Source organism: Indicator indicator, chromosome 10, assembly GCF_027791375.1.
Source record: "Indicator indicator isolate 239-I01 chromosome 10, UM_Iind_1.1, whole genome shotgun sequence".
Classification (NCBI taxonomy): domain Eukaryota; kingdom Metazoa; phylum Chordata; class Aves; order Piciformes; family Indicatoridae; genus Indicator; species Indicator indicator.
In genome coordinates, this window is record NC_072019.1 from 21,124,893 (window position 1) to 21,149,646 (window position 24,754).

Consider the following 24,754-nt stretch of genomic DNA (forward strand, 5'->3'; position numbering starts at 1 on the left):
CTCAGCCTGAGGCAGAAAGCCAGCTTGTCTCAGTGCCTGCAGCTCTCTGTGTGACAGCTCTCAGCTCCCAGCTCACCTGCCTGCAGCATGGGGACATGCGTGCTTCATCCCTCACATGGCTATGAAGATGTGTTTTTGTCTGTAGGTAGGTCCAACTTGAAACCAAAGCCATGCAAAAATGCTTTAAATCTTTGTAGAGGTTTCTGTTGCATCATATTCACCATTTCAGTTGCTGCAATGGTTATGTTTGTTACTGGTTACCCCGTGCCACCAGGAAACTTTAAGAGACGTAATTTTTTTTGTAAAACAGTGAATGACGTCAGCCTGCAGCAGGCCAAAATTGGTGTGCTGCTGCCCAGAAAACTGACTTGTGACCTCCACCCAAAACAGAAATGGTTTGTGACCACCCACAGCCATGCCAGCATGCTTTATAAAACACCCTCTACCCAGAGGAACAGCAGGTCTTGACTTGTGATGCGATGAATAAAAGCTGAGGGAGCAAGAAAAGAAGAGAAAGGCACAAGCATAGTTTGTCTTGTAAGTCAGTCTGTACTTCTGGGACAGACTGGCACACTTGGCTGCAACTCAACACACATCCAAACTGCTTGGCTGCAAGCCTGTGCTCAGCCACTGGCTTCAGGTAAGCTCTAAAAGCAACAAATAAATTAATGGTGGTCATCAGTAGAGACCCAAGCATGCCTGTATCTGCCATGTGGTCAGGCACAGTAGGCCATGGCTGTCCCAGCTTAGAACATGCTCATGACCCTGTATCCTGCAGTGCTCTGTGGCAATATCGTGCCCAGGGTCAGGCAGATGCTCAGGTCTTCTTGCATCAACAATTTCCTTTGTGCAAGACCTCTGTTTGGATCTGCAGATGGAAAAGCTGATGACCAGTGCTAGAGGTATTAATTAAGAAGCCCCAGTTAAAGCCTGTGTTCCTGAAGACAGTCCCTATTAGTAGCAGATTTATACATTTTTTTGTCCATTATTCTGTTTTCTGTCCCATTTATTAGTTACATTATCAAATATGGAGCAGATCCTCTATTGTTTGCTACATATTCCCATGTAGCCTTGTAGTTATAACTACACATCACATGACAGTCACTTTACCTTCCTATGAGTGATGACACCTGGTGCAAAGTAAGAGAAGCCAAACCTTGCAGACGATACAGAAATGCTTGATTAAGGTAATCCCACACTCTTTCCTGCCTGTTTATTAAGGCTAATAAATAAATCAAGTTCTTCACAAAAGGGTATGGAAGAGACTTTTGCTATGACTCCCTTTGATGAAGATCTCTCCTCTCACACTCAATATTTCAGTCTCTGTGAAACTAGTGGTCCCTTGCAGTATTCCATTACTATAAATTTTTATTATGTCATACTTGAGGACAAATATTCTCAGCAGAAGCCCCCTCTGTGTGCTGAGCCTAGCTAGTCTCTAATGTGTTTTAAGTTTGTGAATGTATTTTATGGAAGGTTGCAGCCCTTAATGCAAATGTGTAATGGGAGTTGTAAGTCTGCGCTGCAGGAAGAAAAGACCTCTGGGGCCTGATTTTCATTTACGCTTGTGCGGGCTGAGTTACGCTGCTCTAGCAGTGTAAAGGGACCTCTGAGTGGGTGCCAGGGTTGTGTAAAGCCTCAGCGTATCCTTAATAAAGCCACAGTATGAATGAGAATTCAGTCTTCCTGGCCTACCAAGGGAAATGCTCAGGAAGCAGAGCAGAAGACTTTCATGGTGGTGACTTTAAGGGCTGCAAAATTCAGCTTTCCATATGCAAAGGTGTGCTGGAATTATGAATGTCCCTTGTGATATCGACGATCTAATTGTGAATATACACTGTATTAGTAACGCTCTGGAACATGAGTTATTGGCGTGTAGGCATTCAGAATTCCTGTGGCTTGGTTTTCTTAGTCCTCATACTTATTTACCATAGGGATCTTTAGGGAAGAAGGAGATTTATGAATAGGAGTGCTACAGGGATAAGGGCTTGCATAGTGCTTGGGCTGCTTGTATTGCTCTCTCTGCTGAGAGCTGCAGTGGAGGTGGTGGGGTGGCTCCAGAATGTGGGGAAGTGGAGACCCATTGCCTCCTCTCTGCTAAGCCTTGGCTGCTGGACCTTGGTACATGGACACTGATAGAACCAAGGTGGTGACAAGCTGGTGTAGTCCAGGACATTGTGGAATGAGTCAGTGGTGGGTCCTCCTTTGAGATACACTACGTTCAGTCAGGGCTTTTCCTGCACTTCAAGTAAAACTAAGTTAGATTTAGATACAACCCAGCCTGAATCCCCAGAGGGGAAATCAGTAGCAAATTTTAAGTAATTCACTGTACTGCAAAGATAACATTTCAGGCTCTGAGGGAGACCACCTTGTGTGGGTCAACTGAGCCCACAGAATATTTGTGGCTGAATAACATGTGTAGTAAGTGTAACCGAAAGCCTAAAATCCTTGACCAGGAAAGCCTCACCTCCCTCTGCCTGAGCTCAGCACACCCTCTGAAAGGCAGGTCTATTAATTAAAAGGGTAAAACTAACAATTGGTTTCTATTTTGTCAGTAAACACTTGTATGAAAATACAGCTCCACTTCAGCTTGAAGACAGAGCTGGAATATATGGTGCAGGTCAGCATTGCTCAAAGTTTACCAGCCAGCACCTGAGCTTGCTGACTGCTCATCATCTTCTCGTAGGAGGTGGGGGTTTGTTTTTTTATGGTTATATATATAATATGATATATATATATGGGGGGGGGGTTTATATTTTGGGGGGTTGGGTTGTTTGTTTTTTTGGGGTTTTTTTTTGTTTTTTTTTTTGGGGTTTGGGGGGTGGGGGGGGGTGGTTGGGGGGTGGTGGGGGGGGGGGGGGGGGGGGGGGGGGGGGGGGGGGGGGGGGGGGGGTGGGGGGTTGGTGTTGGGAAATAGTATTTTGTTATTATGTAGTATTTAGATTTTAGTTTGATTTAATAAATTTATTTGTTGATGTTAAAGAAAATGGGGGTAAATAGAGAATAAAGAAAAAATGAATTAAATTATATAGGGATTTGTTTTTTGGTGGTAATTGGGTGAAATAGTTTAATATAGTTTTATATTTGTAGGGAAATAGGTAAATTGAAAGATTAGGGAGAGATGATTTGATTGGATATAATTATAGATAGAGTGGTTGAATAGGAAGAAATCTATTTTCATCTATAGAATCAAAACAGATGAATAATAATATGGCCATTGTCCAACTCTACTGGGACTGGCAGAGGCATGGGAGGGCTTCTGGGCAGGGCCATATGCCTTTGGGCCTCATTACACTTGTGCTCCTAAGGCCTTCCATCCCTAATCAGACAAGAGAAGTTAGAGAGTGATTACCCCTGGTGCCTGACTGGCCAGCACCTTCGAGTTATGGTTGAGCCCAGGGCCCTGACTGGACAGCTCCTTTGAGTTACGGTTCAGCCATTGGCCAGGGCTTTCGGGCCTAAAGAGCACTCAGTCTCTACTGGGCAAGGAAACCTACTTCCATTTGCTCCTGGGCTCTGATTGGCCATTAGCCCCTGGGTTCCAGTTGCCCCTGGGCTCTGATTGGTCAGACACTCGGGTTCCAGTGGCTCCCAATTCCTGATTGACCAAGTACTCTTGGGGTTCAGTTACTCCTGTTCTCTGATTGGCCAGATGCCGCTGGCTTCCAGTCGCCCCTGGGCCCTGATTGGCCGGCGCTCGGTGGGCCCTGCTGCCGCCTGTCGGTTGCTATGGGAGCTTCCTCTTCGCACGCCTCTCCCCGACGGTTTCCTGGTGAACTTTCACCCTCGCGGCACGGGTCACATGACCGGGGCCAACATGGCGGCGGCCGCTGGGGGCTGATCGGTGGCGCCTGCCGGGCCGCGCCGTATCCACCCGCATCCCGGGCCGCGCGGGGGGGTTCGCCCCGGGGCCCGCCGCCCCGCTGTCCTGCCGGTCGCCCGCGGCACCCGCGGCTATGCAGAGCAGCAGAAGGGGGCCCGGCGGCGGGGGCCGGGAAGAGGTGGGTTTGCTTGTGTCGGGGGTGTGTGTGGGGGGTGCCGTTGTCCCGGTGATGTGCAGGGCGGAGGCGGGGGGGGGGGGGCGGGCCAGGCCTTGTTTACTGGCGTGGGGGTCGAGTTGTTTACATAGAGCTCCTTCGGGCCCTGACACTTCTCCGCTCTTGTCTCCCCTCTGCAGACCTTCTTGCGGGTGCGAGCGAACCGGCAGACCCGGCTGAACGGTGAGTGCGGCCCCGCGCGGCGTCCTGGGCTGCCCCCAGCCCGCCGATCCGCCCCCTGCCCGGAAAACTTCCCTGAGTTAGGCCGAGTTATGGACACACCCCCTCCCCCTGAGGCCGAGAGCTGCGACCTACCTCTACAGGGCCTCGACGTGGAGCCGCAGGGCCGCGGGGTGTGTGGGGTGAAACCCTCCCCGTTCATCCCCGACTCCCTGCGGGAAGCAGCTCTCACCGCTGGGACCCCCCCCCTGCGAGCTTTGAAGTAGGCCCTGAATCCTGCATTTTCCGTTCTGGGGCCAGGCAGCCGTGCTTTCACAGCTCACATGGCTGAATCTTGCAGTAAACTTTTAAACCAGCAGTCTGAGTATCTGTGTATCTGACGTCATGGTTTGTTTTGGTGGTTTGTTTTGGTTCTTTTTCTCTCAAACTCACAGATGCTGGTGTGTTACTTTTATTCTTGTACTTCTAGATGTTTCTATCAACAAGCGAATATTTGTAGCGAATAACGACTTTGTATTTAAAAAACAAATCAGAGATCACTATTTCAGAGAAAGAAAGTACCATCTCTGTGTTTGTAAATCGGAAAAGGAAAAAAAAGCTGAAAGTATACTTTTTTGCTTGAACTGAAGAAGTTGAAACGCTTCCCAGAGTTCAGAGGAGTCAGAACTTACTATGTAAATAGTAACAGTATTCTGTCATCTGATGTTTTATTGCTTGTAGTTGCTCTAATATATACCAATTAGACAAAAATTGGTTGTTTGGGCTATCAGGAGGCATGTTAATTTTGAACTTGCTGCAGGGACAGTTGGAGATAACACCAGTGACATCATACTGGTGCAGTCTATTTAGAAGAAGATACAAATACTATAAGGCTTTCAAGTGTCCCGATAGCAAAGTAGTTTACTTGAATTTGAAGTGCTGCATGTTGAGCACAGTCTTCAGCAAATAGAAATGTTACTAAGTTCCTAAGTTACACAGAGCTGAATTCAGAGCTAGCTTGGAGATTTTTAAATATAAATCCTCAGGGCCAAAAACCTGCGAACTCTTGGAAGTCTGGTAAGTCATATATCAAAGAGATGAGTTGCCTTGCATCACTTACAGGTAACTGCTGGCAGGTGTGCTTACATCTGCACTCTGAGATGAGTGCAGTGAGCTGCCAGTGTTGCAGGTAGACCCTTTTCCTGACACAGAAACTTCAGATGGCTGAAATGCGCTGAGGTATTGCTCTGCAGTGACTTGTTTTGTGTGGCAGAGGTCTCTGGAGTCAGTGATGTCAAACTGTTTCTTTATAATTTTTGTATAGAAGGGGCTGAGCTCCCACCTTTGGCCTTTTTTTCAGCCCAACAATGTGCAGTTACCTTATTTTAATTAAAAAAAAAATCTGAGCCAGGCTTGTGAGGTTCTTGGTGTTGTGGAGTCCTGCAGTATGAATGAAAGCTCTTGATGACAGCATGCTCTGCTGAACTGATTCAGTAGTGCTTTATGCTTTTGACTTTAGCTTAGAGTAGGGCTGCAGCACAATCCATGTAGACTGGGTCCTCTTGGGCCCTGTTCTTAGATGTTTTGTGAATCCATGTAGACTGTGAACTCTGGATCCTCTTGACCCCAGTTCTTGGATGTTTTCTATACCCGGGCTCATCATCTAAAGGGAAGCTGCTAGTTTGTGCAGCATTTGCATTGTTTTTGCTGAACCTTATTTTGTATAAACATTTTGGGGTACAATGAGCAGCAGAGCCATGTTCCAGGTGAGAGCATTTGGTTAATGTACATAATGCCCTTGTAACACTGGTATGCTACCTGTAATGATGCCTGCTTGAGTCCTATGCTGTTAAATTAGTATCCAGCTGGAGAGTTGGGTCAATTATACTGCTTCTTTCTATGCATGTCACTTTATATTTGTGACCACTGACCTCAGCCTGCTTTCTTGTTTCCTCCTCTACATTTGTGTGCATGAAAATAACTTTGTGAAACAGTTATTTAAGCAGTATTGCTCCATATGGGAAACACTTGAGGTTTTTTGGGGGAAAAAATGCGTATTTTGCCTGTATTATGTGTTTTAATGAACTTCTAATGGATCACACTTCATAGCTTGCTCCATGACAATGTTTTCTTTATCCCTGTTAGTTTACACTGACAGAGTTATGTAGGACTTTCGGTTTTGTATTCTTACTGACACACTGAAGAAACTTGGGATGTAGAAAATGTAATTAATCTGCCAAAGAAAAATCTGTTTCGTTTGGGTTTAGTATGTTTTAAGTGTACTTTGCAATGGTGTTGTAAATAGTTTATCTTGGTACCTCTGTCAAGCTTCTTACCAGTTGAGTTCCAGAATCACTTCTGGAAGCTCTTCTTCTCATAAGAAGAGGCCCATGGTGTTGGCTCTTTTTCCATGTTGTCCTTGACTCAAATCTCAGCTGCCCTGCTCTTTGGGCCAAGTCCTATCAGATCTCCTTGATGTGTTTCATTCTGTTGTGGTCACTTGGAAAAGCACAACAAAACTGATGAAAGAGAAGTTAGATATAGAGAGAGATCTCCTGTGAGCTGTTGGCCTGGTTGCAACATAATTAGATCCTAATAGTTACGTGTTTCACATGTTCCTGATGGTCCAGAATTTTAATTCTGTAAGTTAAACCTTTGACTTAAATTGAGCTGTGACTAAGTTGAATGCGTTTGCGAGCTCTGGAGCAGGAGATTAATGCTCTGTCTGTTAGGTTCTCAGTTGAGTGTATCTGAACTTCCCTGTCAGCCTCAGTGACTTAATCCTGCACCTCTCACCTGCGCTAAACTCACTTTGCAGAGGTCGCATCCTTGTGAACCCAGGAGTATGAGGTGCTGATTCCTGACAAAGCCGTGTGATAAAGAAGGCATTTCTCATTTGCCAAACTGGAAAGTTTAAGCCACCCTATAAATTGATGCTTATGGAGTTCAGCAGTGCGGAGCAGGTTAGGCAGTCATTCAAAATTAGAGGCACAAAGTTCGGGGTTAGTGTATCAGAACATGGATTCAGCAGGTTAAGTAGTGGCATCCTCAAGAGAATAGTTTCAGATTGAAGGTTGCTGGAAATTATCTGTATGGAAGTTTGGCCATGCAAATATGAAAGCCCCACTGAGACCCTTCTGTGAATTTGGCCCTTAATGATCTCTCTCAGGCAGTTGAGCGGCAGGTTGTACATAAGGTCTGAAACAGATTCATTCTTGGCTGTCTATTTTTCTTGATTTAGCTTGTTCATGAGATGGTTTTTGGTGCTCTGCCATTGCTACCTTTGTTCTCTTGTGTCAGATGCTCTTGGCTAAGTTGATCATCCAGAGAAGCTTTTTGTGATAGGTCTCACAAAGATAGGTGTAGTTGCTCCTCAAAACTCGCCTAGTAGATTTGCAGAGAGCAGGTGCTAATTTTTGTGCTTGAGCATCTTTGAAATGTAGGGGTATTAGCAAAGTTGGCATTTTCAGTTCATTTGTAAAATAGGTCCTTACACAGCTCCTTCTGCACCTGTCTGGGAGGTTGACTCTCATTTTGGTGGTAACCATGAGCTTTCCTCTCTGGGCCAACCTCTGTGGAGGCGGTCACTGTGCAGTTTGTTGCTGAACCATTACTAGCGTGTTTTGTGCCTTTGTAGCTGATGAGTGGTGGAGGAATAAAGCTAGAGGATCTTCACTGCAAAGGAGACAAAAATGTTTCCACTTTGATTGGCCTGACACTGCAGGAGCTGCTAATGATGTCTGCATGGGACTTAGAGACTCTCAGACTGGTGGAGGGAATCATAAGAGGTATTGCAGTAGACGTTTGTGTGGTGTCCACTGCTAGATGCTATGTGAGAGTAATTAGTGCCCTGTCCTGAAGGTGAAGATTTGCTTTGGTAGGGGAGTACCAGTGAAACCTAAAATCCATTAGCTTTTCTCTCAGGAAGTTTTGCTGGGCTGGAGAATAACATGATCTTTAGGTGTTAATAAAGTTTAGCTTTGATGGGGAGAACCTGTTGTGAGAAAAGATCCTTAGTCTCTTCTTGTCTGTAAGGCAGCAGTGGTGGGCTGGCTTCTTCTCTCTACACCCTTGGGAAGGCAGGGGCTGTTACACCCTCAGCAGCAGAGGTTGTGTCAAATGTAATTTGGCTCCTCCTCTAGTGCAAGCAGCTCCTCACCTTGCATATCCCAAAGGATCCTGTATTAAGAAGCAGTTCCTTTACCCAACACAGCTCCTAAGTTAAGTCAGGACCATAACTGAGACCTCAACCCCTGCAGAGGGTCCCAGTTCTTGCTCACCTCCATGTGCTACTTCCTCTTTCATATTTTTTGGTGACTTAAACTCCTGGGGTGCCCAGTGGTTCAGTAACCTGAGGGAGAACACGTAGGTGCAGCAGTGCCAGTGTGTAGGGTAATGTACATCTGTTAAAAGTGAGGCCTTAAAGGTGCTGGAAGCTCTCTGATGGCCTAATAATAGTTAATAATGCTAATAAAAATTAGTGAACCTCCTCACCTGCTGGCAGAAGGCTGGAATAATAACTACAGACTCTTTGTTCAATCAAAGATAAGAATGGGTCAGCCTTATGCTAAAAACCTGCTTCCTTGAGCTTGCCGTCTTCTTGCATCCACTCTTTGCTGGCTGTGCTTCTATCTTCCTGAATTACAAGGGGGAAAGTATTCGTATTTTTTTTTTCCCTCTCCCATGCTCCCGCGACAGGAGCGAGGAGAGGGATTAGTAAGCTAATTAGAAATGATCGCATCTATCAACACTAATTAGCAATCTTGTGGTCTCACTTGCGTGTTCTTTTGAGCTGCTCCCCTTCGGGACAGCACCACAATCGCCCCCTGCCTTCGGGGCCGCTCTGTCCCTGCTGCGCTGATTGGAAGTGATAGCCGCGCTGCGCGCCGTGTCGGCTAGGGACGGCGCTGCTCACCATGTGCTTTCCAGGCTGCAGCATTCCCTTTCGGCTCCTGCTGTCACCAGGGGCACCCTGGGCCTCTGTGGGCACAACAATGCCACTGCTGATGACCACAGAATGAAAATGGCAGGGGCATTTGTTTTCAACACCTCTTTCTTCCAGTGGCTTTTTCACTTGTGGCATTAGAACTTAAAAGGCTGCTTCTTGGCAGAGCTAAATGAGCCAAGAGTCTGCTGAGTCTGACGTAGTTCTGTTCTTAGCTCTGCACTAACATTTCAACAGCAGATTAGGTACTTGTTCTGGCAGAATGGTTGCAAAAATTTATCAGCACAAGACCTAAAACAAGTTTCCTTCCTTTTATCACTGTTACAGTGCATGAACTGCAGTAAAAAAAGTTACAAATACTAACAAACTTGCCAGGCAGATTGGCTTAGCTAAATTGATTGGCCACAGGGAGTTCTACTGAAATAATTAAGCTGCTCCTTCCCTGCATTTCCCTTTTCAAAAACAGGATGAGGTGAGAAAAAGATGTGCCTGCAATCAGGATAGCAAAAGCTTTGTTCCTGTGTTTTTCTGTAGTTAGATATTTGCTGGCGAATGCTCAAGTCATGTCTGATTCCAGCCTCCTCCCCTGTTCTGTGCTGGCTCTATGGAGCTATTGAGGCAAGGAAAGAGCAGCCTTAACTTATGCGAAAGAGCCATGCTGGAGGATATAGGTATTCACTAAACCAGAACTCCAGAAGTCTCTCATGCACTGACATACAAACCAGCATGGCTTAATTCTGACTGCTTCTGTAATGCAGCTGGGTGGTGCTGAAGGGGGAGGAGAGATAGCGTTTGGGGGTTTAGGAAGGGGAGAGAAGACACATTTGAAAGTGGAACAGAATTCGTCAGGGCACAATGAAATTAGCAGTAACACTTCATATTAGAAGGGAAAGTATTAAAAATATCCCACTAGGAAGACTGAAGTACTTGAAGTGTATAGAGAGGTTGGTGGGCTATGGAGATGTCAGTGTGGTACACTTAGCACAAGAGGGTAGTGGAAATTCCACAAATATTGTGAAAGTGGTGTGCATTTCCTTGAGTCATTGTTCTAAATGCCAGGTATCAAAAACATGCTTGTTTTGGTCTCAAGTTGCTGCCTCTCATTCTAGGAACATCACTTTTGCAGAATTGTTTTCATGATGCCAGGAGTAGAGATTCATTTTGCATCTGTATTGTTCAGTGAGGCAAAGCAATGTCCAGGGAATAATTTGAAGCTTTCATAATCCTTGAGCATCAGAGAGTGTAGGGGATGATGAATACTCTTAATTCTGGATTGTGGAGAATTATATCCTAACCCAGAGAGTCTTGAATCCAAGAAAGCCTTGAAAGAGGCCTTCTCATTCTATGTTCCTCTGTAACTTCGTAATTCACTTTGTGATGTGCATGCACTAGACTGATGCACTTCAGAAAACAATTGACAGAAACTTTCCTGTACCCTGGTCCTTCTCTTCCTGGTGCTCCAGCAGCTTTCTCTGACTTGTTGGCTGCAGGGAACCATTGATCCCACAGTATTTGGGCACGAAGGCATTCAGAGCATGCTGCAGTGCTCACGTCAGTAACGATTTCTGGCTAACGCAGCTTTTTGGTGGTGTCATCTCTCATTATCACATGGGCTTTCCTTGGGCTTTTCCTTGTCTCTCATTCAGAATTTTGACCTTCCTTATTAATTAAACAGTGAATTTCCCGCAGCCAGTGATTGAGTTATTCAGTAATACTTGCCTAAAGCCATCATAATAAAGGACAGAAGTTCTTTTTAATGCAAATGATTTGGTTCCAGATGTTTTGATCACATTAAATGATGGCTCAAATTAACCAGAGATTGGATTAAGCAACAGGCTACCTTGGCTGCTTGTTCTAATCATCGTGGTTCTTAACATGTTTGTTTCTCAGAGTGTGCCCTCAAGAAGACAATGTAGCCCCCAGTTTTCCTATACATTAAATAGTGAAATAAAAATATCAGACAGAAGCTATCTAGCATAGGTGCTGGTTTTCACAGAGATCTTTCCTCTCCATAAATGTTATCTGCTGCTAAAATACTGCTCTCACTTTTTTTGTGCTGTTCTGTGGATGAATTATTCAGGGTGTACAGGGGACTCTCTGGTCCTGCAAGTGACTGTGATACACCTCATCCAAGGCTTTTCAGGTGCTACATCATTCTTCTATGGTCTAAGCAGGTTCTTGTGTGGGGAACAAATATATTGGTGCATGGGTTTCCAGCTTAGAAGGCAAAATTGATAACAGGATTTAGTGGTTTGTTTGATCACTCAACTTTGAAAACAGTTTCAAGCTTACAAGAGAAAACTATTTAACCATTTGAATGACTTAGCCTGAGGATGTGCAGCAGATATTCACTCTCCTAGGTATTAAATTCTGAGTAGCTGCCTTTCTGAAATCAGGCTGTACAGGCTGCAGGTTTAATCTGGAAAGTGCTAGGTAACATTCTTTGTACTGTTTATGGAGGTCAGAATAGGGAGTTGAAATGGGACTTTCTGGTGTGAAGTTTTAAACCCTTGACAGAAATGGTGTTATTTGGAGATGAGCTAATAAAGAGAAGAGTGAATCTACAAACTTGACATGTCTTCCTTTTTTTTTTTTTTCCTTTTTTTCCTTCCCTGGTTTCCCCATGCAGCTCGGATTGGAAAAATGAAACGGAGGAAGCAAGACGAAGGGCAGGTATGTCCCCTCTGCAGCCGACCTCTGTCAGGATCCGAGGAGGAGATGAGTAGGCATGTGGAACAATGCCTTGCAAAGGTAGAGGCGCAGCAGGATTGCCAGCTGCCATTCCCTTCTCCCTACTCCCAGCTTTGTCTGCAGCTGACCTAACACGGGGCAAAAAAACTAACATTGCTGAGCTTGCAGGCAATGCTAACTAAGATCTGTAGTCACTTCTCTTTGTCTTGGAAGATGGATTCTTCTGGATTTGTCTCCTGTGTTGCACTAGTAACTTTACTTCATGTACCTTTTCACTGTTATTGAAGTCCTAAGTTGTAGACTGTGAAGGTAGAGCTGTTGAGGTTTATGAAGCCTTTTGTATGGCTTCATGTTTCCTGCATGGCAAAGCAGGAAGAGTTCTTTCTGATCTCTACCTTTGACAGCATTAGAATTATTTTTGTTATATTCTTTCGTAGCAGACTGGCATTTGTAAATGTTTCATGACCATCATACTCCAGGAATTGCATTTGGGCAGAACCATTCTCTTGCTTTTCATCCCAGTGACAGCAAGAAAGAAGGAGGAACAAGACCTAGGAGAGGGAGAGAGTTGTCTCATAGGGCTTCTATGTTTGCTTCTTGGGAAAAGCCCACACTAGAAATGACAGCAAATGCATTCTTGTTTCCTCAAGAGGTGCATGGTGTAAAGAGACGTGTCTTTTGATTAGTGTGTCCCAAAAAATATGCTCTAGGAGAACATTCATGCCAGGAGCCAAAGGAATGTGTAGTTTACATCATAGGGGAATTGTGCGTGCAAGGCTGGGGGATACATGTTGAAATGCACACCAGAATTATTGTAGGAGCCAGAGCTTACATTTCCATGTGTAAAAATTATGAACCTTGCAACTCATTTTGATCTTAAGGTTGTCAAGTTCTCCCAGCACCCATGTACTTCTAGATTTAGCTCCCTGGAAATGGGAGTAGATGTCCCTGTCCGTTTTGTGCTTAGCTGTCCTGGGAACAGTCTAGCTTTTCTTATCTGTTCCACCATGAGTTACTAACTCCAGAGAGCTATTTCATGCATCTCAATGCTCTGCCCCTGCTTTACCCTGTGCAGAGAGAAGGTTCATGCATGACTGAGGATGATTCCGTGGACATCGAGAATGAGAATGGCAACCGCTTTGAAGAGTATGAGTGGTGCGGGCAGAAGAGGATACGAGCTACTACCCTCCTGGAGGGAGGATTTCGAGGTGCGCCACTGGCTCGCGGGCCCTTGTACATCATTCTGCTGTGGAACTCGATCATTGTCTATCTTTGAAGGGAGGGACTTGGAGGTTTGCCTTTCACAAAGGGTGGGACCTTCAGCCTTCGCCTGAACATGAAGTAATTTCAGCTTTCTGCCTCTCCTGAATGATGAGAGTCAAAATTTGTGCAAATCTTGGAACAACAGTGTGTCGTTATTTCTCACTCGAGAAATGTGACTGAAGAGGGAATGAGTAGGAATGGGTAGAGTGGGCAGATCATTTGGGGAAAATAGCTTCTTGTGTGTTACACATAGTAAGAAATACATGGAAATATGTGAAGAGGGGGAAATAGAAATGAAATTGTAAAAGTTCCCAGCCTGGAGTGACGAAAGCTGTGTATCAGTCTGGTGATGTATTGGAGGTGACAGCTAAGTCGCTTTAGCACCTGCATAAAATATTAAAAGGCCAGTTGTGCATTTATCACTCCATCCCTTTTAAGGTTGATAAATGAGAATCCAGGAACCTGCTCTGTGCCTCCAGCACTGCAAGCCCGTAGGGCTCTCAGACAAACACATTTTATTTTTCCTCCTTCTTTTGCTCCTTGCCCAGTGACGGGGAAATCAGTTACTGAGGAGAGAGTGAATTATGGCAAAATTTGACCTCACATGAGCTTTATTGGTGAATGTAATTTTAGCTAGAAACCTGGCCCCTTTCTTACATTGAGCCCTTTGGCTTCAAAGAGGAGGATTTACCAAACTGTTCGTTGGCATGAACTTCTGGCACTGAGCAGACTTTCTTCCAAGCAATCCATGTAGCGCATGCCTAATGAGAGAGAGGGAATGCTGGCTCCCTCCATTCAGTAAAGAACATGGGATGTAATCTCTTCCCGTATCAGCTTGGATTTTCATTTAAAATAAGGAGAAACACTGCTCTGTAAGGGAGTTGTACTTAAAAACCAGAAGTGTACTTAGTGACATACTGGCACTGCTCATACCTTCCTCTGAAATTAAATTGTAGCTGCGTTGTAGCAGAGCAGATGATCTGGAGCACAGAGGTGAAAGAGCAGTTTCTCTGGGTTTTAAAAGTTACCCAGTGAAGCTCACACTGGTGCTTCCTGTGTCTGTAGCTTTACCTACAGTAGACTCTTGTGGCTGCCCAGAGAGTTATGTGTCTACACAATTCCAGGAAGAGGTCTGAAGAGCCCATCCAGGGCCTTAGACTATGTTTATGTAGTATAGTTACTGCAATCTGTAGTGGGGAATCGTGTTTGAATGCCTCTATTGTCACTGCTAGTCCTGCTTAGAAAAAGCTACTCAGTCCATTTCTGCCTTTTTTTGTGCATGTCCTATTTCTTTCTTCATCCCCACTGAACACCTTCATCACCGCTGGACACCTGAGTTTGGATCTTCTGCTTCCTTTGGTGTGGGCATTGTGCTTTCTTCCCATAGTTAACGTTCCCTATTGGGTTTGAGTTAATGAATTACGATGTCAACTTTTCATATTGCTTCAGTCATACGGAGACCCTCTGAAATGTGGCTTCAGGTGGACAAAATGTGTGTAATTGATGCAGTTGGGCTGTGTAAATGCCAAGTGCTTGCTCTTTGTTGCATTTCCTTTCCTGTTTTAAGGAGTTCTCAAATGCATTAATTTGCATTATCTGGATCAGCTGCTTTCCGCCAGCACAAGGTAGATTCTAGCATCAGTCAGGGCTGTAACCTCTGCTAGATGGCTGCACAGATATGGACAGGTACTTGTGTATTTCATACTTAGAAATAACCTTGCTTCCATCAGGAAATATGGGGTCTTTCCGTTCTTTCCCTTTTGAGACACAGTCAAGAGCACTCAGTTACATGAACAGATTCAGCAAAGGACTGGAAGACTAGAAGTGTAGGGCACAGTTAGGTGCAGTTCTGAAACTCTCCATAATTACCCTTATGAGAAGACTTTTGGATTAGACTCCTTCCCTTTGTGGTACTGGATGAAAGGTTTCTGTAGATCAGCTTGCAAGCACATGTAAGGAACCTCTCTGCAGTATTTGTAGTAAAGAACATCCTCTCTGCACAGCTTTTTGGCGACAGAGCAACTGAAGAAATTGCATTACCGGAGCAGCTGGCAGATCCCTCATGAATGCATTTCTCCCTGCCCTTCCTCCTCTGGAGCACACCTGTGCTGATAGTTGGGTTCAACAGCTGCCATGCTTCTGTAGGGAGGTGTCCTCGTCCCTAAACAGGGCAACTTCATGTGACCAGCTTTCTACCTACTGCTTTGGGACAATCAGATGATATCTGCAGGATACCTATCTACTCTGCACAAGAAGTTTCTGTAAAATTTGAGAAGTAAAAGCAGAGCTGGAATGATCTCCCATAGTTGGCTGGTTTGTATTTCTTTCTAGGCAAATTACACTTTTTTCATATGCCTATCTGCGGATCTTGTATCGTCTCTGTCTGTTGGCATTCAGAGGTCTCCATCAGTCAGGGCTTATTTGTGTGCTCTCAGGTAGCCTTAAGGTGACTTGTCTTTTTCCCTTTCTCAGCCATTGTTGATTCTTGCTTTACTTTAGGGAGAAAATTATTAATTTGTAGCCCTGAAGCACAGCATAACGTTTTGGAGATGCTTTCCAAAGCTTAGAACTGCTTTGTCTGGAGTTGGCAAGGCCCTCGTTAACCCCTGTCACCCGAGGCTTTGTGTTTGGCTCTGTTCCCTTTGCTGAGAAGCATCAGCGAAGTGGAAATCGAAGGCCTTTTATAATGCCAGACAGCCTTTGCCAGGCTACAGGGATGTCACCAGTGTCTAAAGAGATGACATGGGGAAATACATAAAACCAGAGGGGAAAACAGATGTCTGTGTGTCTCATTAATTTCAGTTTTATTGGTGTGTTGCTTTGAGGAGACGTCACAGCTGGGTGAAGTGGAAGCAGGACACAGTGACCATCCTGTATTGTATGAATTGGTCAGACCATTGGGCAGCCTTACAGAAGTGACTTAATGCAGGTCATTGGCTGCTTCTTTTTATTATTCTTGGTTTGCAAAGTTCATGTCACCTCACTGTGAGGAAAACTATTTGCTAATTATATGAAAGATCCTGCCAAGTTCTCATCTGGGGTAGGATTGGGAGATCTTAGAGGTTTTCTTCTTGAAAACAGAAAGATTAGGAAAACGAACAGCCCTGCTTATGTTTCCTGGAAGGTGGCCTAATACTTAGGAGCAATCGCAGGCTGGAACTGTCACTTGTGTGGTTCCTAGGATGGTGTTTTCTTGCTTCTAGAGCACTCATGGGAAGGACTTGCTTCTCTCAGCTGAAAGGCTGTCTTATGAGGTGGAAATTCTTTGTCTTCTGTGTTGGTGTTGCAGCTGCAGATCTCTAGTCAGGTCTAGCAAAGGAGAGCCATAGCACATCATCTTGCTCCCCATGGCTTTGCATACTTGAGGCAGCAGGTGGAGACAACAGAAGATGTCATCAGTTAGAAATATGATGTAACTGAGGAGTACAGAGATCATTATGTTGTCTCTTAAGCTGTTGAGTTTGGTGAATGCATTCAGTCAGGAATTATTTGCTTCTAGCTGTCCTTCTGGCTTCTTAAAGCATCACTTGCTATCACTTAATTTGCTTACCCAAAACAGGGATAATGTAGAAGGTAAATGAAGATTAATGGCAATTATATGGGATCTGGAGCTGCTTTGTTTGGTCCTGTCTGAGGTAACCAGTTGTAGGAGAGTTCTTGCTTCCCCTTGGGTTAGGTGCAGAAGGCTACCAGCATGAAATACTGAGTGCTGTTTAAGTCAAGCTTGTATACTTCAAAGTGAAAAACCATACAGGTATAATAGTCAAGTATTTCACTATCTCAGTACAGTGTCACAAGACTAAAATTTCTTTTGAAATACTTGAACATTTGGTAACCATCTATCCCCACGTCTCTGAATCATCCTTCTCTGACACTCTTTGTTGCAGGGGATTATTTCATGCCATCTTTGTCTAATGAGTTTCTGTGTTTAGGAAACCAACAAGGCTTTGCCAGTGAAAGCATCAAGTGGCTCCCTCTCTGATTTTTTTTTTTTTTTTAATGCTCAGCATATTTGTAGCAATTCTTCCTTTCCTCTTCAGAATGGATGCACGTTACCCTCAGTGTTTACACTGCAAGGTTATCCCTTTAAAGAATTCCTGAGGGTAGTTCAAAAGGGTTTTTTTTCCTTTGAAAGATTTCAGTGTCTCTTTTTGTGTGTATGTCTCTTACTTGAAAGAAGGGAAGAGGAGGGGGGGCAATGAAAAAAAGTGCTTTATCTGAAAAGAATCACATCAGCTTCGCACTGATAGAAGCTGCTGTCATCTCTTAAACGGCTTAGCACAGTCAAAAGGCAAGAGGACTTAAAACAGTGTCTTACACAGGGATCGATGAGTGGAACACATAACTCGTAACTGCAAAAAAAAAAAGCAGCGCGGGGGGAGAGATAACGGTAATGATTGCATTGAGGGAAGCTGGAGGGAGGCTTGTTCTTTGTAACACAGCTTCAAAGGTGTCTGGACCGGTGCCTAAGCAAACTATCCTGTGAAGTCGCTGCCTCTGTAGGTCTAAGGAAAGTGGGGGTGAGGCGTGCGCCCTTCTGTTCCTTAGCAGATGGGACAAAGATTAGCAAAGGCCAGGGTAGCATCTCCCTTCTGCTGCTTTGGATTTGAGGAGAGGATTTTGTCACTTGGTCTGTCCCCATCCATTCCGGGAAGGTGGCTTGTCCAGGAGAGGGAAAGGCGGCGAGCAGTGGATGGGGCGGTTGGGGAGCTGGGGCGGGGGGCCGGGATGTCAGTTTATCGATCGCACCTCAGTCAGGAGAGCTGCAGGCGCAGTGCTCTGAGCACGAGCGGCAGCGTGCTTAATGTGATTGAAAGGCAGTTAAAATGGCGGTGACCTTTTCAGGGGGAATTAGATTGCCTGCCAAGAGTGGTTAGAGGGAGTGATAACGCCAGCTTGAGGAAGCTGTCCAGTCTGCTTCAAAGGGAGAGAGACAGAAACAGGGAAAGCAAGCTAGCAGCAAGTACCATTTAAAGCATGAGCTGCGTGGCCTGATAGAACAGAGATTGCTGTCCTCTTTAGATATGAAAGAATTGAAGAAACGTAGGGAAGTTCTCTCCACCCAGCCTGTTCACTTCTCCCCTCCAGGTCCAAAAAGCTGCCTTCTGGGTGCAGTTGCAAGCTAGCCACTACTGCTCTTCTGGGTTTCTTTTCTTTCAGTCCTACTGTCACCTTTGCATCATTGCAGAATCAAAATGTGCATCAGTTAAAGCAGCAAATGTAAACCAACCTTCTCAGTGCAGTTTCACGAACATCAAACTTCAACAGACTGCAAAATCTGTTTGACGCACATGTGGAACCTGAAGAATGAAGAAGCATCATTTTCTAATGTTACAAAGATACTAGCAAACCTGCAACAGACCTGAAAAATCTTGCTCTAGAGTCTCACCTATTAGCTCCCTTTTTCAAATAAAATATGAGGCATGTGGGAAAGCTTCAGAAGGCAAGGAAACTTTCCATTTTTCCATGCCAGGAGGTTCAGGCTGCATTTGAGATTGTATTAGTAAGAGGGCCTGAACTGATTCCTCAAATGCAGCAAAAGAATTTGAGTTAACGGTAGAAGTGTGACTTCTCCTAAGAGACTGTGTGGGAAATAGAAGATGTCGCTGGCATATTTAGGCCTTGTGGAAGAATGTCCTAGTAAATAGAATCATCTTCTCTGTTCCTGTGTAGATGAGTCAGAATTCATTTGTTTTACCCTGGCAGGCTAAAGCAAGCTTCAGCTTGGATGCAGGAGAAGTCACTGGTAAGAGTATAGGGAATCTGCCATAATTAAATTCTTAATCTTCCTCCCACTTAGCAAGAGCTCAGTTCAGTGCCTTTCTCTGTCACATTTCCAGTGTCAGCATCCCTCATTGCATAGTCTCTAAAGTGAATGCATCTGTAACCAGAGCATCCTTCCCAGCCTCTCAGTCTTGGTATTTCAGTCTTCCTATTTTGGGTTGCTACCTTCTGCTGGTCACTTCTACCTGCTATAAGCTTCCAAATGGACAAGATGTATAAATTTTATGTTTCTCAAGTGCTTTTTCTATGCCTTATCCCCCCTTTAGAGGGCTGCTGAGTCCCAGAGCACTCATATGCCTTACCTCAGCCCTTGTGTAAAATGGTGGTAATCCTGGTAATCCCTCTGGTGCAGAAGGACGGTACTTTGTACTGGCCTGGTGGAGTAGCCTAACCACTCCTTAATGTTTGCACCTCTCTCTGTGGAGTGCACGTGGTAACACTTGACCTGAAAATGCTAACAGATCTGTTTACATAATGTTACATACAATAATCAGATGGACAGTACCTAACTATTTTTCTGTAGTTTGTGTCCACATACAGAATTTGAGGGATTCTATGGCTAATAAATGTCCTTTGCATATTGTGCTGTATATATTTATCAGAAGTTGATTTTAGTGAGCAGGAAAAACAGATGAGAACAGTGCATGAATTAAAAAGGAAAACAATTCAGAATTCCTACCTTAACATGCAAAGTCAGCATGACTGGATATCGTGTGTTTATAAAGTTCATCTAATACTTCAAGGAACAGCATCATCTTTGTTTTGGAACACAAAAGTAATCAATGAGAGTGGGCTAAGTAAAAATCACTTTAACTGGAAAAAAATGCTGCTTGTAGCTGTTTAAAGTCCCAGTTGTTGATAATGTATTTTCATTAATTCAAATGCATGTAAAAATGTAAAAACCTAATTTTTATGCTCAAACTGCCAGAACACATTAGCTGAAAGGAGCACAATCAACTAAACCTTGCCGTTTGATTTACGTAACACTGACAGCCACTCACCAGGAAAAGATATTGTGTGGGAAGAAGGGGAATTCTCTCCATTTGATAGTATTATGTATCATACCTGGGGGAGGAAAAGGATTGTCTGTCACCCAGCAACAGAGGGAGGGAAAAAAATAATTAAAAAGAAGACAGAAAATGCAGTTGTTACACCATGAAAATTGGCAGGGGGAGTAGGGGAGCAGGTCGATCACCTGAAATTACTAAATTTATTTTAAATTGAATGGGTTTCAAGTTGACAATATCCCTTTAAGCTTCAGTTTTCACAGATCTCAGACATGCAGCATAAGATCTTCCTGTCCCATCTACTGCGCTTGCTTAGCTGCTCACTGCAATCCATTTTTCTAGTGGTCTGTCCGCTCTAGTTTTGAAAGTCCTAGGCTTTAGGACAGTCATTTGATCATTTCTATTTTTCCCCAAGTATCTGCAGTTTTGCTAGGACTGCAACCTACTTCTTGGACACTCAGGTCAGACTTCAGCCTTAAGCACACAGTAGTTGATTGACGTGATTTTAATAGCATTTTAGAATACAGTTGTTAAGTCAGGGCCAGTGAGATTTTTTCTAAAGGAAAAGGGGAGCATGGGTCTCAATGGCTCTAAACAGCTCCTGTCGCCCTGTGTTGTCTCTTGCGCAGGGTGGTGAAACACATTATCGAGTAGTGCCCGGAAAGTGGCTAACTGCGTTTGACACACGCCAACTCCCTGCCTCCACACTGGATAATTGCATTGTCAACTGTTCAGCAAAGTGGCAGGTGACACTGCAGCTGGATTGATTGTCCTAGTATGGAGGCTCCCAAGACTGTCAGCCACCCAATCGATAGAGTTTACACAAGATGCTGTGACTGCATCTGTAACTAATTTCAGTTTGAACCTCACAAGGTGCAGTTGTCCCTGTTTCTTGGTCTCTCTTCTTCTTTGCTTGCATCTTCTCCCTGGACGAGGAAGTTGCCTTTCCTCTAAAAGCCCAGCTTTATTTCTTGTTTTGGAGCTGGAAGTGAATAAATCAATGGTGTGTTTTGTGGTTTCAGAGTTGAGGGCATTACAGCACATGGCTAACTAGCAGCTCCAGTTTTGCAATCAATAGGCTGATCAATTGATTAAATTAGCACTGATTTTTCTTTCTTCTTTCCAACCTAGAAAAGAATTAGTTTGAAGGGAAGAGCACAGGGGTTTGGCCTGTGAAATTTTGCACTTGCTTTTTTCCAGTCCTTGGCTGCCTTTGCCCCACAAATACAATCTCTGTGCTCATCATTATTTAAAGCAAACTGCATTGAGCCCTGCCACTGGCAGCGGCCTGTTGTAAGCCAGGGTGTCACTTTCAGCTGTTCACCAGCCTTGCTGCTTCATGCTCTGCTGCTTTAGAAAAGTCATCCTCCAAGCTCTGCTGTGCTGCTTTATTATTGGCAAAGTTGCGACATTCCTGTGATCCCTGTCAGTGGTGCTTATTGATCCAGTGATGTGAATCTGCTTAGTGATTCAAGATTACTTTAATTCTCCCTCTTCCTTTTTTGTTTGTTTCCACCCTCTCCCCAGGGGAACAAAAGCTTTCAGATCCACCTTTCCCTGACTATGGAAAACGAGCTGTAGCTGCAAAGACTGTGGTTGTTGCTGCTTCTTTTGTAGTTCAGCTCTGGGTTTTGAAGAGCAGCCTTTGAGATAGACATGAGATCGTTCTCACCCTAGTGCATTACTCTGGGGTGAGGCTCGAGGAGGCAGCCATTCATGTATGGCCACACCAGATCAGACCTTTGGTCTAAGTGTGTTTTCCCCTCTGCAGCCACAATCCATGCCTGATGGATTATGGAGAGGTGTGAAAGAAATCTCTGGAATACTCCTCACTGTTGTGATGGGAGGGGAAGCTTCTTCCCTGAGCCTTGCAGCAGCAGGCTCTTACCCTGTACAGTGGAGCTTTGTCTGCCCTTTGTTCAGCACACTGCTGTGAAATGATGTTAATGGTTGTAAAATTATATGGCCCCTTTCTTTAAAGGCAGCTGTTCCTCTGATCTGTTAGCAAAGATCATTGTAAGCATCCAAGATGCTGGTAAGCAGTCAGGTCTCTGGCAGCCCATTTGTGCCTCTGTGGGAGCTAATAGATGGCATCAGACAGATGCGTCTGCTATTTCAGGTGTACATTGTAATGACACAGTCGGGTGTCACTCTTCCAGGTAAATCACTGTTTTGCTTGAAATGGATCTGTCTCCAGAGAAATGAAACCCTTGTCCTGTAAGCAGCTCTTCATGGCCTCTGAATGTTATTTTTCCTGCAACAAGCTAAGAAAGTCACTATAACTATTCTATCCTTGTTTGTGCTAGGAAAAAATGAGGGAACAATTTCGATGTCCAGAAATGGGGATGAGGACTTCTTGTGGATCTACAGAAAGACTGCTGCTCAGCATGGCCTCATCTCTGCCTTATTTTCAAGAATCTACTGGCTTTGCCTGTCTCCCCCAACACTTTTTAAAGAAAACAGCTTCCATGCTACCTTGTGTTCTTAGTACTAGTTTGGGATACTTTAGCAGGTGATGAAATGAACCCAGTTTAGAGCCATTCTCGGGAAGTGTGTGTGAGGCCTGGCCGTGTGTCTGCATAAACTGCTTTTATTGCCTTCATTGTTTTTACTCTGCAAGAAGCCAACGAGTGACATTTCGTTAAGAAAATAGAGTGAACGTGCTGGAAGGGGAGATTGTGCAGAAGAGGGTCACTGCAAGGAGTGTAATTAGCAAAGGCTGCAATTCTGGAGATTTACGGGAGGCTTTTTTTCTTCTTTCCTGAACACGTGTAAATTACCTGCAAGCAGAATTAATGCCTCTTCCCAGCCAAAACAGGCCCCAGTAGAGATGCATGCCCCTGAGATGGATTTGGATTCACAACCACTTACAGAATGTACATGAAATCCTGGATTTCTAGAATATTTCCAATATAGATTTGACCTTCCGCATTCCTTGGGGGTCAAACAGGAGAAGCACCAGTTGTGGCAATGAGTTTGATTCTCTAGGTAAGCAGCATCTAGTAGGTACGTTCATAATGGTGGTGCAAATAATAATAATAATACCTAAATTTTGTTCCTCAGTCTCATTTGGAGTGATAATTAAATGCATACAGAACAGCTGGCTCCCAAAAGTGACTTATCTGCCCAAATGGAAGTTGAGGAGCAGAGGTGGGGTACAGTAGGTTTACACTTTCCTACCTGTGCTGATGAAATTTGGCAGTGGTTGTTTGGGCCTGCGCTGATCTTAGCTTTCTACTCCCCAGACTTTTCGGTCTCTGTGTAACTTCATGCCTGCAGTGGAGCCAGCAGTGCTGCCAGCACCTGAAGCAGCATATGTTGTCACTTTGACCATCTGCTGCTGAATGTGATGGAGAAAAGGAGGGACTTGAATGTGAGGCCCTTTTATCTGTTCTGTGAATCTCGTTATGTGTCATGGTAATGACTCTCGATCCATGCTGGAACCACCGTTCCCTTGAGGGATGTTGAGATGTTCGGTCATCAAGGGAATTGCACAAAGGAAGTCAGATTTGAGAAGCGATGCAGAGGTCAGAGAGGATGCTTAGGCATAGGGGATGGCTTAGGAGAAGGAAAATTGTTACGACAACTTACGGAAAGGAGAATAGAAGTGTTTCTGATGGGATTCATCTCCAGTATTAATAGGCACCTGAAAGACAGTGTTTTCTGGTCTCCTTCGTCTTCAGCTGATTCCCGTGGCCTGCCAGTGCCTGCAGCATGGCCATGGCAAAGAGGCATGTGAATTCTTTTCTGCTTTTCAGACCTCTGTATTTTAGAAACACTTTGCTTGTGTAGAGTGCCTAAATTTTTCAGAAACTACCTTGAGTTGGTGCTCAGGCAGACTGCTCTGAGGCCAGCCCAAGCAAAGCTGTGTACATAGTGCTGGAAGGTGGTGAGCACTCTAGGTAAGTGAGCTTGATAGGTACATTCTGATTGATGGGGGAGTTTGTCTCCCAAACTGTCACAGGGTTTATAGAGGTGCCACTCAATACCAGTGCTGGAATTGCTTGTCAGAGCACCTGGCTACAAGAGCAATGGGGATTGGAGACAGAGGTGTAACTTTGTTTTTTCTCTGCTTAATGGCCTCAATGTCTGACCTGCCTGCTCACTCCTGTTTTTCTGGACCTTAAGGAGGCAGCTGGGATTAAGGCTGTCAGAGGATTGTTCTGCTTTAGCATCAGGAGGCTAATTGTATTGGGGTTGGCAGCATATGACAAGTGGTTGTGTCCTACCAAATGCACAGCAGGAACAAAAAATTCTTCAACAAGGGAAAGGAAAGATACAGGAGAGTCTGCATTTTGGTTTGTTCTTTTTTTATCTGAAAGCAGTGTTTTCAAATTCACATGTGGAGTTATGTTCCTCAGGCCTTGGGTGACTCTCCTAGTAAGAGTGCAGCTGCTTCTGTGAACAACAGATTGTGTCTCTTGAGAGTTTCAAGGTTAGACTTGCAATTTAACATTCAGTAGTCAGATTTCACTTTGTAACACATTGGGATAAAGTCCTACTCCCAAGTGTTCACTTCTGGAAAGTAGCTCTGTCTTTAGAGATCTGCTCTAGGAAACATTGCTGATGGCCTTGAAATTACAGTGTGACCTTCAGAAGCTGAGCCTTCTGGAGGAACCTGCTTCCCAGTGTATGCTATTGAATTGTAGATTACCTGAATGTAGTGGTAGGGGTTCTTCTGGAAACTCTCATTCTTCTCTAGCAGGTCCAAACCAATGCTGTTGCAAAGGCAGTTTTACCCTGCTCAAGACCCTCTGTGCTCCATTTCATGTTTTCCTTGCTCCTGGATGGCAGCGTATGCTGCCAGCAGAAGCTGGAAGTTGTGAGCCCTCTTTACACTTGGGCTGAATTAGTGAGAAGCAGGTGTG

General features: G+C 44.6%; 1 protein-coding gene across 4 annotated transcripts in view; it reads left to right on the forward strand.

The window, feature by feature from the left end:
• RNF220 (ring finger protein 220) overlaps positions 1-24,754 on the forward strand; it is a 221,510-nt gene that overhangs the window by 156,135 nt on the left and 40,621 nt on the right. For 2 of the 4 annotated variants that reach the window (XM_054384174.1, XM_054384175.1), the window contains 3 exons: positions 4,178-4,220; positions 11,771-11,892; positions 12,908-13,040. In XM_054384174.1, the coding sequence (XP_054240149.1) occupies positions 4,178-4,220; positions 11,771-11,892; positions 12,908-13,040 (298 nt within the window). Of the gene's footprint in view, positions 1-3,956; positions 4,002-4,177; positions 4,221-11,770; positions 11,893-12,907; positions 13,041-24,754 lie in introns of those variants that run through there. The other 2 variants (XM_054384178.1, XM_054384176.1) reach the window with 2 other exon arrangements.